Source organism: Hemiscyllium ocellatum, chromosome 17 (genome assembly GCF_020745735.1).
Source record: "Hemiscyllium ocellatum isolate sHemOce1 chromosome 17, sHemOce1.pat.X.cur, whole genome shotgun sequence".
NCBI lineage: Eukaryota > Metazoa > Chordata > Chondrichthyes > Orectolobiformes > Hemiscylliidae > Hemiscyllium > Hemiscyllium ocellatum.
This window is the reverse complement of record NC_083417.1, coordinates 56,432,864-56,449,640: the sequence shown is the minus strand read 5'-3', so window position 1 is coordinate 56,449,640 and position 16,777 is coordinate 56,432,864. Positions and strand designations below refer to the sequence as shown.

Genomic DNA, 16,777 nt, shown 5'->3' with positions numbered 1-16,777 from the left:
AATGACTCATACAGCCATGATTGTCTTCTGCCATCTCTGAGAGAAGCCAATATTTCACTTATTCTTAATAAAGGGAAGGTCACGGAGGACTGTACTTCGTACAGGCCCATTTCACTCTTAAACATGGACTTTAAAATTCTCTTTAAGACTCTCGTGTTAAGGCTGGAGACAGTGTTACCTTCTATTATTAAAGAGGATCTGACAGGCTTCATAAAGGGCTGCAGATCCTCCAATAGTGTTAGGATGCTGCTTAATGTAATTCAAGTATGTAAACAGCAGTCAATACAGGGATTGGTGATTTCTCTAGATGCAGAGAAGACATTTGACCAGGTTGAGTGGCCATATCTTTTTTATACTCTGGAGTGATTTGGCTTGGGTGAAGTCTTTATAAGATGGATAGAGTTTGTCTACAGTGACCCTCTCGCTGCGGTCATCACCAAGGGGGTACGATCAAGCAATTTTAACATTTTTAGGGGCAGCAGGCAAGGCTGTCCCTTTTTGCCATTGTTTTTTATATTGGTGATTGAACCATTGGTGGAGGCCATTCATAGGGAACCTAATATATCAGCTCCAGAAGTGGGGTCAAAATTACATTAGATATCATTGTACATGGACGAGGTCCTTATTTTTTTTGTCAACTTGCCTGATACAGTGCATCAGTGCATTTGGCGCCTTTTTGGGTAACAAGATTAATTTTGCAAAATCAGAGGCTATGCTGATATGTGGTTTTACGCAGGGGTTAGGTCTTGAGGGCAAATTTCAATTCCCATTTAAGTCGTCACGGGGGGGATTTATGTATTTGGACATATTCATCACTGCAGTTCTTGATGTTCAAAACTAATTTTGTTCAATTATTTGACCAAATCAAACAAGACCTTCAAAGATGGGAGGCGTTTCCAGTCTCGTTGTTGGGTCAGATAGCGCTTATTGAGATGAATGTTCGTTGTACCCAATACGGATGCTCACCTGATTTTTGATAAGCAAACGTTCAGGAGACTGAGTGGCTGGTTCAGCTTTTATTTGGCATTGTAAGCAGCCCATCATTAAATTGGCAAAACTGCAATTGCCTCACAGACTGGAGTGGAGTGGATCTCCCGGACATTAAAAACTATCAACTAAGCTCGCTTTTATCCTACGAGAGTGACTGGGCCTGTGGGGACCCTCTTTCAATATGGTTAAATATCGAAACCTCTCAGGCAAAGTGCCCCCTTACTAGTTTGCTGTTTTTGGACAAAATGAGGACAGTTAGGGAATATTGCCATAACCCAATAGTCATCAATACTGTTAAAGCATGGAGGGTAATTTGGCAGAGGGAAGGCAATATTGACAAAACATCTTCTCTTACACTGACAGTGGGTATTTCAACCAGCGATGATGGATTCAGGATTTAAACATTGGGCAGCAAGGGGTGTATCTTGCATGGGTGACTTATTTGAGGGAGACACAATGATTCTCCACAGGGTCCACTTGGCTCCAGATCATTTGTCAAAATTTAAACCAGGGGTATCCTCAACATGCCCCAAGTGTGGAGTTAGTACGGGCACTCTTACCCATCGTCTTTGGTCCTGTGGTAGGATTCAAACATACTGGAGCGCTGTGGCGGGTGCAATGGAGGGGAGTTTGGGTGTAAGGGTGGAGAAGGACCCGATCTTTCTTCTTCTTGGCCTGCCCAGTGTGTTCCCTGTAGATGCACAGAAGAAAAAACTATTCAAAATCCTCATTTTCTGCACAGGAAAGAATACCTTGTTAGCTTGGCTATCTGAAAATCCCCCAGGCCTGTCGGGTAGGCAGATTATTATAGATTCTGGATTAGTAGTGCTGGAAGAGCGTGTTCAGATTATTATGGAGCATATCCCCTTGGATTTTTTCACAAGTATAGTTCACCACAAAACTGAGAGTTTCGATAAGCATGGCAGCCCTTTTTGGACTACCTGGACACAGATATGTCTGCCACACTAATAAGGGCTTTTATATAGACTTAACGATTGTGCTTTACGAGTCCAATATCCAGAGAGGGGGAACTGCGAATGTGTGAATAGGTGAAAATTAATGCTCTTGATATTCGAGAGTTAGTGTTTTGTTTGGCTGAGCTGTATTATTATTATTTATTAGTTTGTTGTTATTATTTATTTAGTTAAATAGTTGGTTGGGTTTTTTTAACATATACTTTTTATACATTTGTACATGAGGGCGATTTGGGTTTTTAACTTTCTTTTGGTGTTCTTTCTTTGTATTGTTTTCAATTGTATTGTTTTGTATTTGTTGTAATATTAAAAATTCTATTTTTCAATAAAAATATATTTAACAATAAGAGAGTGGTATCAGGACACCTTAGTTTCTCTTGTTCTGCTACTATTCAGGCCTTTCCAGCAGGGCCTTAAGCATGGATTTGTACTGCTTTAGCCACTAAGCACATCACCTTTAAGAGGAACAGACTGCCTTTAAGTAGGAAAATGTGTTGCTGGAAAAGCGCAGCAGGTCAGGCAGCATCAAAGGAGCAGGAGAATCGACTTTTATGCCTGAAATGTTGATTCTCCTGCTCCTTTGATGCTGCCTGACCTGCTGCGCTTTTCCAGCAACACATTTTTCAGCTCTGATCTCCAGCATCTGCAGTCCTCACTTTCTCCTGCCTTTAAGTAGGGCACATTAACTTCAAAGACAAAAACAGAAGAGTGGAGGTGCAGGGAATTGGCAGTAAAACAGGAAAGGTAGGAAATGTTCAGTGAGTCAGGTATCATCTATGGGTGGAGGGAGCGTTAAGGTTTCAATTCTAAAATATTAATTCAGGGCTTGGTTTAATGTGAGCAGTCAGGGTTGCACTCACCTGCTGGAGAATTGGCAGAAGACCAGCATCACTTCTGTGAAGGAGCCAAGATGAAATGAACTGACTACTGTCAGGGCCTCACTAGGATTTAGTCCCTTGGGGTGTTACCCCCAACCCCGCCATCCCTATCAGGAACTGCCAGCCAATCAGAGGCTGATGGCTCCCTATTGCTGGCAGTGCCACTGTTGTCACCAATACTGTATGGAAGTCACCAGGCATTACTGCTAGATCCCTTGACATAGGAGAGTGAGGGTACGTTGGGGCTTGTGGAACTGGGCAGTTGGTGAAGGTAAGGATGGGGAAGCGGCTTTTAACAACTGCCACTCCCTCCCAAGGCCCCTTCCTGACAGCGAAAGAGTCCCTGTCCTCCTGTTCAGCCACTGGCTAACTGGACAGGTTTTGGAATGCACAGGAAAACTGTTTGATTCCCTATTTAGTGCCTGAACCATGGCATAATTCTGGGGATATTGAAGAATAGTTGGTATCAGGGACACGCTACCCCATGCCAGTATGCTTCTCGCCTCAGCTTCAACTTAGGGTTCAGTAAGGAACATTAATGATGGAGCCGGTTGAATGGTTTTGTGTTGTTTTGCCAAAAGGCAGGGACTAGACTTAAAATGTGCTTAAACAAAATGAAAAGGCCACCCTCACTGTGAGAAGCTTTGGCATTGTGTTTTATCCAGAGCTGAGTTCCAAATCCTACAACCTCTACCTGTTTCAATTTGATCACCTCCACCCTTACCTCAACCTTGTCACCCCTGAAACCCTGAGCCGAAGTTTTGGTACCCTCAGGCTTATTAACACCAGCATCCAGATCACTGTTCTCCAACCCTTCCCCACCGCCCCCTAAACTCCAGTTTGTTCAGAAGACCCAGTTACCTTCTGTTCTATACTAAGTCCCCCTAATGCATTGCCATCCCATCTTAGCTGACCAACACGAGGTTTCTGTTTCCAGGCAGATTAACCTTTGCTTGGCTCCAATCCTTCAATGGTCCCATTTTACACTTCACCCTGGTCGGCATGGCCTTATGTCTAACTCATTGGCTAAAACTCCTCTAGTTTTAGTTTCTTTCAAAAACTCCTTGGTCACTCCTCCAACTGCTCCTGTCTTCTTGACTGTGACAATGTATGGAGCACTTTGTGACAGTCTTAGATTAGGGACAATGCAACTGCTTTTTCAATTCCAGAACTGTGCATCTGAAGCAACTGCTTAGTAAATAGGCAATAGAGTTTGTAAGGGTGTCCACCTTAACATTCTGAATGATTTCCAGCGAGAGTGGGATATATTTTGTTTCTTGGCTTGGGAAGAAAACTTCCTTTATTATTGATTCTGTGAAATCATCAAAGTGGAAAGTCTCCAAGTTGTGAGAAAGTGGAAGAAGACTTTTGTGTATCAAAGAAAGCCGTTCAAATCTTAAAATAGACCTGTACAGTTGGAAAGGTTGATTGTTGAGTGCAGCCTTTCTGCGGGAGGTGTTTGCATGTGGGCAGGGAGAATAATCACACATGAATGAATTATTGTTTTATGCTTCTCAAAGGATGACCAAAATGCTCAGTCGAGCTGAGGTTTGCATAACTGGAATTTTAAGGTGATGTTTTTGCTTTACTTTGGCAGTGACTCAGCCCTGTCACCAAATTAATCTCAGCGCACTTTCTTTCGCAAGGTCTTTTAACCCTTTGTAGGTCTCACACTGAATATTATGGTTCTGTTCTTTAATGTGCCTTCCCCATGTCATCACTCAAAGTGACTCAGTGAGAGTGGGTGCATTACATAGGGCCACTTCTCCTGGACTGCTTTCAGTTGCCTGAGGGGGGTGGGGGGGTTAGTGGTGGTGGTGGTGGTTTCCAGTGTATTTTTACTATATAGATTTGTGTTTTTTTTTAGCCTGGGACTCTTCCTTTTGGCTTCTCCTAGGATTTTACTGATCTTCCTGTGGCCAGGTAATATCCAGTCATGATGCTTGAGAAATCATGAGGATGGGGCAGGCTTGAAGGAAAAGCTAGTCTGTTTCTGTCAGTCAGCTTCATTCATTCTTTTAGTTGCAAGGGAATATCCATTTGTCTACTTTATTGGGAACCTAATAATAGATACTTGCAGGCAATTTATATAAATTTCATTATTCCTCCCACGTACTCCTGTTAAGCAGTAAAGCACAATTTAACTGTTCCTGGAAGTTTAGATTTCCAATATATAATGTACATTTCACCCATCAAGTTGTCCTGATCTACTGTGCATAATTTAAACATTCATTCTCACTGAATGTTGTGGAAGAGGTTTGATTCATTCATAACTACAAAAATTCATTGTTGGCTACTTGGCAAGGTCTACAAAGAGTGTTTGGCAGCAGTTGACTCTACCAGACATGCTTAGTGATCAAACTGGAGCACAATTCTGCTCTCTACACTACTGACAAAATCTGTTCCTTCAGGCCAAGATTAAATACCAGTTGGAATTTTGTCTCCATTTCTACAGCCCAGAAATTTGAACCACCAAGCAGAACAGAATTGGCAGCATCTGGGTTTCCGCATTCCCACACATACCCTCCCATATCACACTCACCAATGTCATGTACAGCCTGCAGGCTGTCTTTGACTAAATTAATTTGAATGAGCTATCATCATTCATTTGTTATCACACATCATCCCCGACCAATCTCCCCAAATTCTTTCCCCATAAAACTTCCAACTGTAACGCAAACAACGTTTACTTGCATCACCAGAATTTCATTGGCATTTTGCTTTATGTCATGATAAATCAACAAATCCATTAAACATGGGTGTGGAAGGGACAGAAAGGGTCAATACTTGGTTAAGTGCATGATGCAGAACCCACTGTGATGACACTGAGAGGGCTTGGTACAAGAGAGAGGTAGGATTTTGTGAGAGACGAACCTAAGGCTTGGTCTTTCTAACACTCCTTGAAGCAATGTAGAGCCTATTCTGTTACGTGGTAAATGGTTGGAGAGATGCAATAAACTACATGTTCAACACTCCTCAAGATTTCTTGTTGGACAGAAGGTATCTTGCCTTGTAAATGTTGGACATGAGTCCCTAGTGAACCCAGGCATTTAGAATATTTGGATCAAAGTATGCAAAGGTAGGATGAATGGTATTTGTCATTTCCCTAGGAAGGGGAATTTCAAGACCAGCGGACACATTTTTAAGGTGAGAGGATAGAGATTTTTACAAAGACATAAGAAGCAACTTTTTTACGGAGGGTGGTTTGCATAAAGAATGAACTTCCTCAGGAAGTGGTGGATGTGGGCACAATTGTAATGTTCAAAAGACATTCGGATAGATACATGAATAGGAAAGGCTTGGAGGATATGGGCCAGGAGCAGGCAGGTGGAACTAGTTTAGATTGGGATTATGCTCAGCATGGACTGGTTGGAGCAAGGGGGTGTTTCCATGCTGTATGACAAATCCCCAGGACCTGGTCAGGTGTACCCGAGAACTCAGTGGGAAGCTAGAGAAGTGATTGCTGGGCCTCTTGCTGAGATATTTGTACCATTGATAGTTACAGGTGAGGTGCCAGAAGACTGGAGGTTGGCAAACGTGGTGCCACTGTTTATGAAGGGGGGTAAAGACAAGCCAGGGAACTATAGACCAGTGAGCCTGACCTCAGTGGTGGGCAAATTGTTGGAGGGAATTCTGAGGGACAGGATGTACAATTATTTGGAAAGGCAAAGACTGATTTGGGATAGTCAACATGGCATTGTGTGTGGGAAATCATGTCTCGCAAACTTGATTGGGTTTTTGGAAGAAGTAACAAAGAAGATTGATGAGGGCAGAGCCGTAGATGTGATCTATATGGACTTCAGTAAGGCGTTCAACAAGGTTCCCCATGGGAGACTGATTAGCAAGGTTAGATCTAATGGAATACAGGGAGAACTAGCCATTTGGATACAGAACTGGCTCAAAGGTAGAAGACCCAGGGTGGTGGTGGAGGGTTGTTTTTCAGACTGGAGCCCTGTGACCAGTGGAGTGCTACAAGGATCGGTGCTGGGCCCTCTACTTTTTGTTATTTACATAAATGATTTGGATGTGAGCATAAGAGGTAAAGTTAGTAAGTTTGCAGATGACACCAAAATTGGAGGTGTAGTGGACAGTGAAGAGGGTTACCTCAGATTACAACAGGATCTGGACCAGATGGGCCATTGGGCTGAGAAGTGGCAGATGGAGTTTAATTCAGATAAATATGAGGTGCTGCATTTTGGGAAAGCAAATCTTAGCAGGATTATACACTTAATGGTAAGGTCCTAGGGAGTGTTGCTGAACAAAGAGACCTCGGAGTGCAGGTTCATAGCTCCTTGAAAGTGGAGTCACAGGTTGATAGGATGGTGAAGAAGGCGTTTGGTATGCTTTCCTTTATTGGTCAGAGTATTGAGTATAAGAGTTGGGAGGTCACATTGTGGGGCTGTACAGGACATTGGTCAGGCCACTGTTGGAATATTGCATGCAATTCTGGTCTCCTTCCTATTGGAAAGAAGTTGTGAAACTTGAAAGGATTCAGAAAAGATTTACAAGAATATTGCCAGGGTTGGAGGATCTGAGCTACAGGGAGAGGCTAAACAGGTTGGGGCTGTTTTCCCTGGAGCATCGGAGGCTGAAGGGTGACCTTATAGAGGTTTACAAAATTATGAGGGGCATGGATAGGATAAATAGACAAAGTCTTTTCCCTCGGATCGGGGAATCCAGAACTAGAGGGCATAGGTTTAGGGTGAGAGCATAAAGATATAAAAGTGACCTAAGGGGCAACGTTTTCACGCAGAGGGTGCTACCTGTATGGAATGAGCTGCCAGAGGATGTGGTGGAGGCTGGAACAAGTGCACCATTTAAGAGGCATTTGGATGGGTATATGAATAGGAAGGGTTTGGAGGGATATGGGCCGGGTGCTGGCAGGTGGGACTAGATTGGGTTGGGATATCTGGTTGGCATGGATGGGTTGGACCGAAGGGTCTGTTTCCGTGCTGTACATCTCTATGACTCTATGACGAAAAACAGAAAATACTGGAAACTCTCACCAGGCCGGGCAGTATTTGTGAAGGGGGAAACAAGAAACATCGGAAGATTTTGGAGACTAACAAAATCAAGCAAATGCTGTCAGGTTGGGGACCATGAGGTCAAGGAAAGAACAAATGATGGTCTGTGCAAAACCCAGCATTATTAAAAAAAATAAGATAATGATATAAGGTAAAACTGTAAATGGAACAGGTGTAAACACAAAGGGTAGCCTTCCAGACATGTGTATACGGTAGTTGTCAGTTCAGCAACCTGCAACAGAGACACCTCCTGAACATAGAAATTAAAACATCAAAACTTTCCTCTGGGTTGGAATGTGATAGAATTCCTTAGCCAACACACTATTACCTGAGGCCTCATCCGTCATTTTCTGTTTGCAAGTTTGGACCAATTGTCAGACGTCGATGTGCAAAGCAAAGAGCAATTTATTGAGGTGGCACAAAGCAGATTTTAAAAACCAGAAAGACTTGCAGTTGTACAGAACCTCTGAAGAGCTTGGAACATTCCGACGTGTTTTGCTGACATACACTAGATGTCTTTTCTTTTTCCACCGTACTGTATGAACATGGCTGCGGAAATCAACCACGTAATCGGTTTTGCTGCTATTGTTCGAGAATGTTATCCAGAATGCCAGGGCTAACTCCATTTGCCCCTGTTTGAAAGGAATATGTCCACTTGAAAAACCAGTCAGGACCTCAACTTAACATGTCATCTGAAAGCTAGTCTCATCAGCGCTACCTCATTACTGAGCTGGGGTGTTAACCTAAAATAGACACTGAGCTCCTTGAAATGGGACTTAAATACACAACTTTCTGAATCTGAGGTAAAAATATGACCAACTGAGCCGTCAAATGTTGGAAGAAGCCTTAGGTGCTATTTAGCCTGATTCTGCCAGCATTAGTTTGCATGTTAGCATGCAGTCTGATGAGTCCACCTGAATCAAAATGATATTTAAATCTTGCACACACTTTAACAGCTACAGGTTAGTCATTCTTGTGTAAATTTTCCTACACGTCTGAGAGATGAATCAGTCCCTTAATGTAATTGAAGCAATGGAAGAGAAAGGCTCGATTTTTCTGCATGAAAAGCTGGGTAAAAATGCAAACCATTGACAATCACAAAAGTGAGGTGATTGAAAGAATAAAAGGCTGCAATGGGCCATAAATGCAAATAGAAAATGGAAAGCGCGGGAACTTCAGCATCTGAAGAGAAAAAAAGGACAAAGCCCTGACGAAAGGTTCACATCTGCAATACCAACACTAGGCTGGAAATTAGCAAGTAACATTCATGCCACATAAATGCCAGGCCATGACCATCTCAGTAAGAGACCATTTAATCACTGCCTCTTGACTTCAGTGGTGTCGCTATCACCGAATTCCTCCATTATCAACCTCCTGGCATTGTCATTGACCAGAAACTCAACTGGACTCACCACATAAACACCATATAAACTACAAAAGCAGGTCATAAGACCATAGCATAGGAGCAGGAATTAGGTCATTCAGCCCATCGAGTCTGCTCCATCATTCAATCATGGCTGATAAGTTTCTCAACCCCATTCTCCCATGTCCTCCCCATAACTCTTGATCTCCTTTATACTCAGAGGCTACTGCAGCGAGTGCCTCCTGGCACCCAAAAGCTTGTCCACCATCTACAAGGCACAAGTCAGGAGTATGATGGAATACTCCCCACTTGCCTGGATGGGTGCAGCTCCAACAACACTCAAGAAGCTTGACACCATCCAGGGCAAAGCAGCCCTTGCTTGACTGGCACCATATCTGCAAGCACCCACTCCCTCCAACACTAACACTCGGTAGCATCAGTGTGTACTGTCTACAAGATGCACTGCAGAAATTCACCAAGACAGCATCTTCCAATCTCATGACCACTTCCATCTAGAAGGATAAGGGCAGTAGATATATGGGAACATTCACCATCCTGATTTGGAAATATATCACTGTTCCGTCACTGTCTCCGGGTCAAAATCCTGGAATTCTCTTCCTGAGGGCAATGTGGGTCTAGCTACAGCATATGGACTGCAGCAGTTCAAGAAGGCAGCTCCCCACCACCTTCTCAAGGGCAGTTAGGGATGGGCAATAAATGCTGGCCAGCCATTGACTCTGACACCCATAAAAAAAAAACTTGCTCCCTTCCACGAAATATTAATGCCCTCCAGCCCCAACCTTCCCCATTCTGAGCTACTTCATTGCAGATTATATTGGATTGAAAGTTCAGTTTATCAGTGACTGCTATAAGATGCGCAGAGAGAGGTGAGTTATTTTTGTGAAGGCAGCACTAGGCTTGGCTGGAGGTTCAGGGTCAAATGGAGTAAATCTATCATCTCTATGACTTAATGACTCTTTATACAATGGGGCAGGTGCATTATATGCAGTTCTCCTCTTAACTAACCAATGTCTTTTTTTAACACCTTTATTTCTTTATTAATTTCAGTCCGAGACAAGATCTGAATCAGTCGTGCCCTTTATTTCACACTTGCAAGTGGATGTGATGTCCACAAGGCAGGGACAAAACACACTAAATTCAACAAATACTTGATATTTATATAATTTGGTTCCTACATTTTTTTTCTTATTTCATTGTTTCCCCCCTGTTTACATCCTCCACTTCCCTAAGACCGGTACCCATTACTCCTGTTTATCTCTTGTCTTATCCAGCCTTGTTTGTGACAAAAATGCTTACTCCTGTTCTCACAAGGCCATTTGCCCTCATCCTGCTGTGGGCACATCCTTGCCTTACCGTTATTTACTCCCTCCATCTGTGCTGCATCTTATCACTAAGCCCTTTTAATTGGGGTTTGTTCCTGTCTTTCTGTAAAAGTGGGAAACAGATGTTTATACCTATTGTTTATACAGGCATATTGAGTTCAACTGCCTGTCTTCACAGCATCTTATCTAGTGCCTGTATTTTTCACCATTGTTTTGCAGTCCCGTTTCTTTCTTGCATACATTTTTAGCTAATACAAAAAAACAATTATACATTTCCTCCGCATAGTTCCCATCCTTGTTGACTCAGCTCCTGGCTGAAACAATTACACACTGATGTGAGTTCATTTATTTTTTTTATAATCAATTATAATTGCAGAATTGCAGAAGTAACATTAATTTACCTATATCCCACATTCATAAATACAGAAAGGTGAAAAACTGCTACCAGCTCACCACAGCCGTATGTTTGCAGGCTTGCTCCCATAATTTAACTTCCTGATTTTAATTCCTCTCCCATTTGCTCTTCTTAACTGGATGAGATATTGTGTACCCTAGATATTTCCATGACTACCATCTCTTTGTCACTTTGTATAAGCTGCCAGGAGATGATGCACGTTGTGTAATGGGGTGGTGGTGGTGAAGAGTAGGAGCCATCTGAATTCCAGTGAGATGAGCACTGAAAGTGACACCTAGTACCTCATGTGGCCTGTTCCTGTTTGAACAAATCCATTAGTTCCAGTTTGCAAACGAATTGACTCCAAACTGTGCTTTTAAGAGGTATACCTTTCTGAATGGATTCTCCCCTCTTTCCCACAGGTTGAATTTGAATGCATTAATTCCAAGAAACAAAAGAAGAAAAAAAACTACAAGAACTCTGGAATAATTATTGTCAAATCCTGCAAGGTAAAGGTTTTGTGCCATTAAAATGCAGCTCTTTTATTTGAAATCTAATTGTGTGAGAGGGTTAGCAACTAACCACCTATTTTAATAAGATTTGAACAGCTTTTAGCACACTAATTATGTAAATGATATGTGAAGATTGTCTTGAATGGTGTGACCTGTGATTATTATAATGTGCAAATTAACTCATTATGTGTACAGCTGGGAAATTATTTTAAAATATGTAAACAGGGCCAAACAAATGCTAACAGTTGTGATTTTATTTGCCTCAGGTAACCAGGGATTACTCCTTCCTGGATTATATTCTTGGTGGTTGCCAGCTGATGTTCACTGTAAGTAAAGAATTCATCAACTTCCTTTACATTCTTTTACATTTAGTCAATGCATAGATAGTGACAGGCAAATGTGTACTTATTGACCTCAGTCAAATGCTGGTGACCATCTGTAATTGTCTGGAAAGCAGTGGCTGTTGAACAAATATTGTAATTATATCTTCAAAATTGACTGACTGAGACTCACGTTGGTCATATTCTAGACACTCCGTCCCATTCCATTCTATCACTGGTCATGTCACCTTGCACAACAGCATCAATGGACTCTTATGGCACTGTGGTAGTATCTTTACCTTTGAGCCCGGAGATTCAAAGTCCAATCTGCTCTAGAGATGTGTCTTCACTTCTCTGAACAGCTCAAGTAAAAAAAAAATTCTGAAAACCAGCACTCTTCCATGGCAAGTATAAAATGAGCAGACATGTATTACTTGTTCAGTCAAACAGCCAATTTTCCCAAAATGAAAGTGCTCAAAGAAAATCAAAGCAATATATCTTTTTTTCATGACGGTATTTCTCCTGAGTTGCTCGCTTTGGGGCTTTGGAGATTAATTCTTAATTCCTGGAGACTGCAAGGCAATTCTAAGACGCTGTGGCTTTTATTGAGGGAAACCCCATTTCAGGAATCTTGAGGTTGCTGGTGCCTGTAGCTTTCGAGGTTTGAAAGCCCTGAGAACACTGAAATTCTACCCGCGATATGTAGAAGAGAGTCCATAAAATGTAGAGCTGGAAAAAGCACAGCAGGTCAAACATCTTCAGAGGAGTAGGAGAGTCGACATTCTGGGCAGGACTCCTCCTGATGGAAGGTTCCTGCCCGAAACATTGACTTTCCTGCTCCCCTGATGCCGCTGTGCTTTTTCCAGTTCTACATTTTATCAACTCTGACCTTCCAACATCTACAGTCCTCACTACCTCTAAGTATGTAGAGGAGAGCATTATTAGCCACAAAGGCAAGGTTTTTGGACACTTCTGAATGTGACTTAATAATATTTATTTGTGGCTCGAGTATCAGTCTGGAAGTTTAGTCCTGGCACTAGGGGAGCATTACTACGTATTTAATTACTGACCAATGATAAAATCATCATTCTAACAACAGCGACTGTTAGAATTGCTAACTTCACTCGATGCTGCCTGCAAAATGCAAAGGTGTTGCGACAGCTCATTGAGGTCACTGATTAGCCTGTTTCCAATGATGACCTGCCTTTCCTTCAAACTTGTGACCACACTTTGGTATGCCTTCCTTTATTGGTCAGAACATTGAGTATAGGAGTTGGGAGATCATGTTGCAACCGTACAGGACATTGGTTAGGCCACAGTTGAAAGATTGTGCAGTTCTGATCAACCTCCTATTGGAAGGATGTTGTAAAACTTGAAAGGGTTCAGAAAAGATTTACAAGGATGTTGCCAGGGTTGAAGGGTTTGAGCCGTAGGGAGAGGTTGAATAGGCTGGGGCTGTTCTCCCTGGAGCTTTGAAGGCTGAGGGGTGACCTTGTAGAGGTTTGTAAAATCGTGAGGGGCATCAATAGGGAAAATAGACAAGATCTTTTCCCTAGGATGGGGGAGTCCAGAACTAGAGGGCATAGGTTTAGGGTGAGAGCAGAAAGATATAAAAAAGACCTAAGGGACAACTTTTTCACTCAGAGGGTGATACATGTATGGAATGAGCTATCAGAGAATGTGGTGGAGGCTGGTACAATTACAATATTTAAAAGGCATCTGGTTGGGTAAATGAATCGGAAGGGTTTAGAGGAATATGGGCCAAGTGCTGGCAAATGAGACTAGATTAATTTAGGACTAGATTAATTGGTCGGCATGAACGAGTTGGACCAAAGGGTCTGTTTCTGTGCTATATAGCTTTATGGCTATGTCTCTATGATATCACAAGTTCAGTAGAGGTCATGTCCACCAGTTGGCAGGTGACCTTCTCTCACTTAATCCATGGTCACTGCTTCCCCCCCCAGGTCAAAGTTGCAGTTTAAGAAATTGCTCAGTAGTAATGAAACAACTATAATGTTGCATCTTGTCCCTGCTACCAATCACTACTTGGTTGCATGATACACAATAGAAACATAGAAGATAGGAGCAGGAGGAGACTATTCAGCCCTTTGAGCCTGCCATTCATCATGATCATGGCTGATCATCCAACTCAATAGCCTAATCCTGCTTTCTCCCCATAACCTTTGATCCCATTCGCCCCAAGTGCTATATCTAGCTACCTCTTGAATACATTCAATGTTTTGGCATCAATTACTTCCTGTGGTAATGAAGTCCACAGGCTCATCACTCTTTGGCTGAAGAAATGTCTCCTCATCTCCTTCCTAAATGGTTTACTCTGAATCGTCAGGCTGTGACCCCTGGTTCTGGACACACCCACCATCAGGAATTCCTCCCTGCACCTACACTGTATAGTCCTGTTAGAATTTGATAAGTCTCAATGAGATTCCCCACTCACTTGTCTGAACTCCTGCTAAAACAATCCTAATCCAGTCAATCCCTCCTCATATGTCAGACCTGCTATCTCCGGAAGCAGTCTGGTAAACCTTCGCTTCATGTCCTCAAGAGCAAGAGTATCCTTCCCCAGAAAAAGAGACCAAAACTGCACACTATATTCGAGGTGTGGCCTCACCAAGGCCCTGTATAACTGCAGCAACATATCCCTGCTCCGGTACTCAAAACCTCTCGCAATGAAGGCCAACATACTACTTACCTACCTTCAGTGACTGGTGCACAAGGACACCCAGGTCCAAATAGGAAATTACACTCAATTGCAGGTACTGAGCTTTGTGATGGGATGACAAATCAGAGGAGACTGAAGGGGAGTTCAGGGTTCACAGATAGTTGGAGGAAGAGACAGAGATGGGGTAGACTCTGGCAGGTAGGTTTGCCACTGCAACATAGCTGTGTTTAAATTAAATAGCGGGGAGGAAGGGACAAACTGGGATTTTAAGAAGGAAGTTAAAGGAAAAGTTAGAGCAAGAGAAGTCAAGAACGACAACAGAATCAATGGAGCAGAAAACTCAAAAAAGGATCATGCCGTAAGGTCAAGTGAAATAGGGACTGATAGGAAGGGTGAGGGGAGTAACAAATTAAAAATATTACATATGAATGCACGAAGCATTAGAAATAAGGTGGATGAGCTTGAGGCTCATTTGGAAATTGGCAGTTATGATGTTGTGGGGATAACTGAGACATGGCTTCAAGTGGACAGGGCCTGGGAAATGAATATTCAAGGCTGTATGTGCTATCGTAAGGACAGACTGACTGGCAGAGGGGTTGGGGTGGCCCTCTTGGTAAAGAATGATATTCAGTCCCTTGCGCGGGGGGACCTAGGATCAGGGGATGTAGAATCAGTGTGGATAGAGCTGAGAAATTCTAAGGATAGAAAGACCCTAATGGGAGTTATCTACAGGCCCCCAAACAGTAGCTTGGATGTAGTGTGTAAGTTGAATAAGGAGCTGAAATTGGCCTGTCGCAAAAATATTACTACAGTTGTTATGGGGGATTTCAACATGCAGGTAGACTGAGAAAATCAGGATGGTACTGGACCCCAGAAAGGGAGTATGAGGAATGCTGCAAAATGGATTCTTAGAACAGTTTATGCTGGAGCCTACCAGGGAGAAGGCAATTCTGGATCTGGTGTTGTGCAACGAACCAGATTTGATCAGGGACCTCGAAGTAAAGGAGCCATTAGGAGGTAGTGACCACAATACAATAAGCTTTAATCTGCAGTTTGAAAGGAAGAGGGTAGAATTGGAAGTGACAATATTTCAGTTGAATAAGGGGAACTATGGAGCTATGAGGGAGGAGCTGGCCAAAGTTCAATGGTGTAATACCCTAGCAGGGATGGCAGTGGAACAACAATGGGAGGTATTTCTGGGTATAATGTAGAAGATGCAGGATCAGTTCATTCCAAAAAGGTAGAAAGATCCTATGGGGAGGCAGGGGTGGCCATGGCTGATGAGGGAAGCACATATAAAGACATAAGGGAAAAAGTATAACATGGCAAAGATGAGTGGGAAATCGGAGGACTGGGAAGCTTTTAAAGAACAACAGAGGATTACTAAGAAGGAAATACGCAGAGGAAAAATAAGGTACGAAGGTAAACTGGCCAAAAATATAAAAGAGGATAGTAAAGGCTTTTTTAGGTATGTGAAAAGAAAAAAAAATGGTTAAGACTAAAATTGGGCCCTTGAAGACAGAAACAGGTGGATTTATTACGGGGAACAAAGAAATGGCAGAAGAGTTGAATTGGTACTTTGATCTGTGTTCACGGGAAGACACGAGCAATCTCCCAGATGTAATAGTGGTTGAAGGACCTGATCTGACGGGAATTTATATTAGGCAAGAAATGGTGTTGGAGAGACTGAAGGCTGAAGGCTGATAAGTCCCCGGGACCTGATGGTCTACATCCCAGGTACTGAAGGAGGTGGCTCTAGAAATCGTGGATGCATTGGTGATCATTTTCCAATGTTCTATAGATTCAGGATCAGTTCCTGTGGATTGGAGGGTGGCTAATGTTGTCCCACTTTTTAAGAAAGGAGGGAGAGAGAAAACGGAGAATTATAGACCAGTTAGTCTGACCTCAGTGGTGGGAAAAATGCTGGAGTCAATTATAAAGGACGAAATTATGACATATCTAGTAACAGGATAGGTCAGAGTCAGCATGGATTTATGAAGGGGAAATCATGCTTGACTAATCTTCTGGAATTTTTTGAGGATGTAACACTGAAGATGGACAGGGAGATCCAGTGGATATAATACACCTGGACTTTCAGAAAGCCTTTGATAAAGTCCCACATAGGAGGTGAGTGAGCAAAATTAGGGCACATGGTTTTAGGGGCAAAATGCTGTCATGGACTGAAAATTGGTTGGCTGACAGGAAACAAAGAGTAGTGATAAACAGCTCCCTTTCGGACTGGCAGGCAGTGACCAATGGTGTCCCGCAGGGATCAGTGCTGGGACCGCAGCTTTTTACA

At 42.7% G+C, this 16,777-nt stretch overlaps 1 protein-coding gene across 1 annotated transcript in view; it reads left to right on the top strand.

Annotated features, from left to right (window-relative positions):
- Positions 1-16,777, top strand: part of cpne2 (copine II) — a 261,372-nt gene that overhangs the window by 94,892 nt on the left and 149,703 nt on the right. Inside the window, exons 9-10 of the mRNA XM_060837772.1 lie at positions 11,389-11,475; positions 11,745-11,804. Of these exons, the coding sequence (XP_060693755.1) occupies positions 11,389-11,475; positions 11,745-11,804 (147 nt within the window). The remainder of the gene's footprint in view (positions 1-11,388; positions 11,476-11,744; positions 11,805-16,777) is intronic.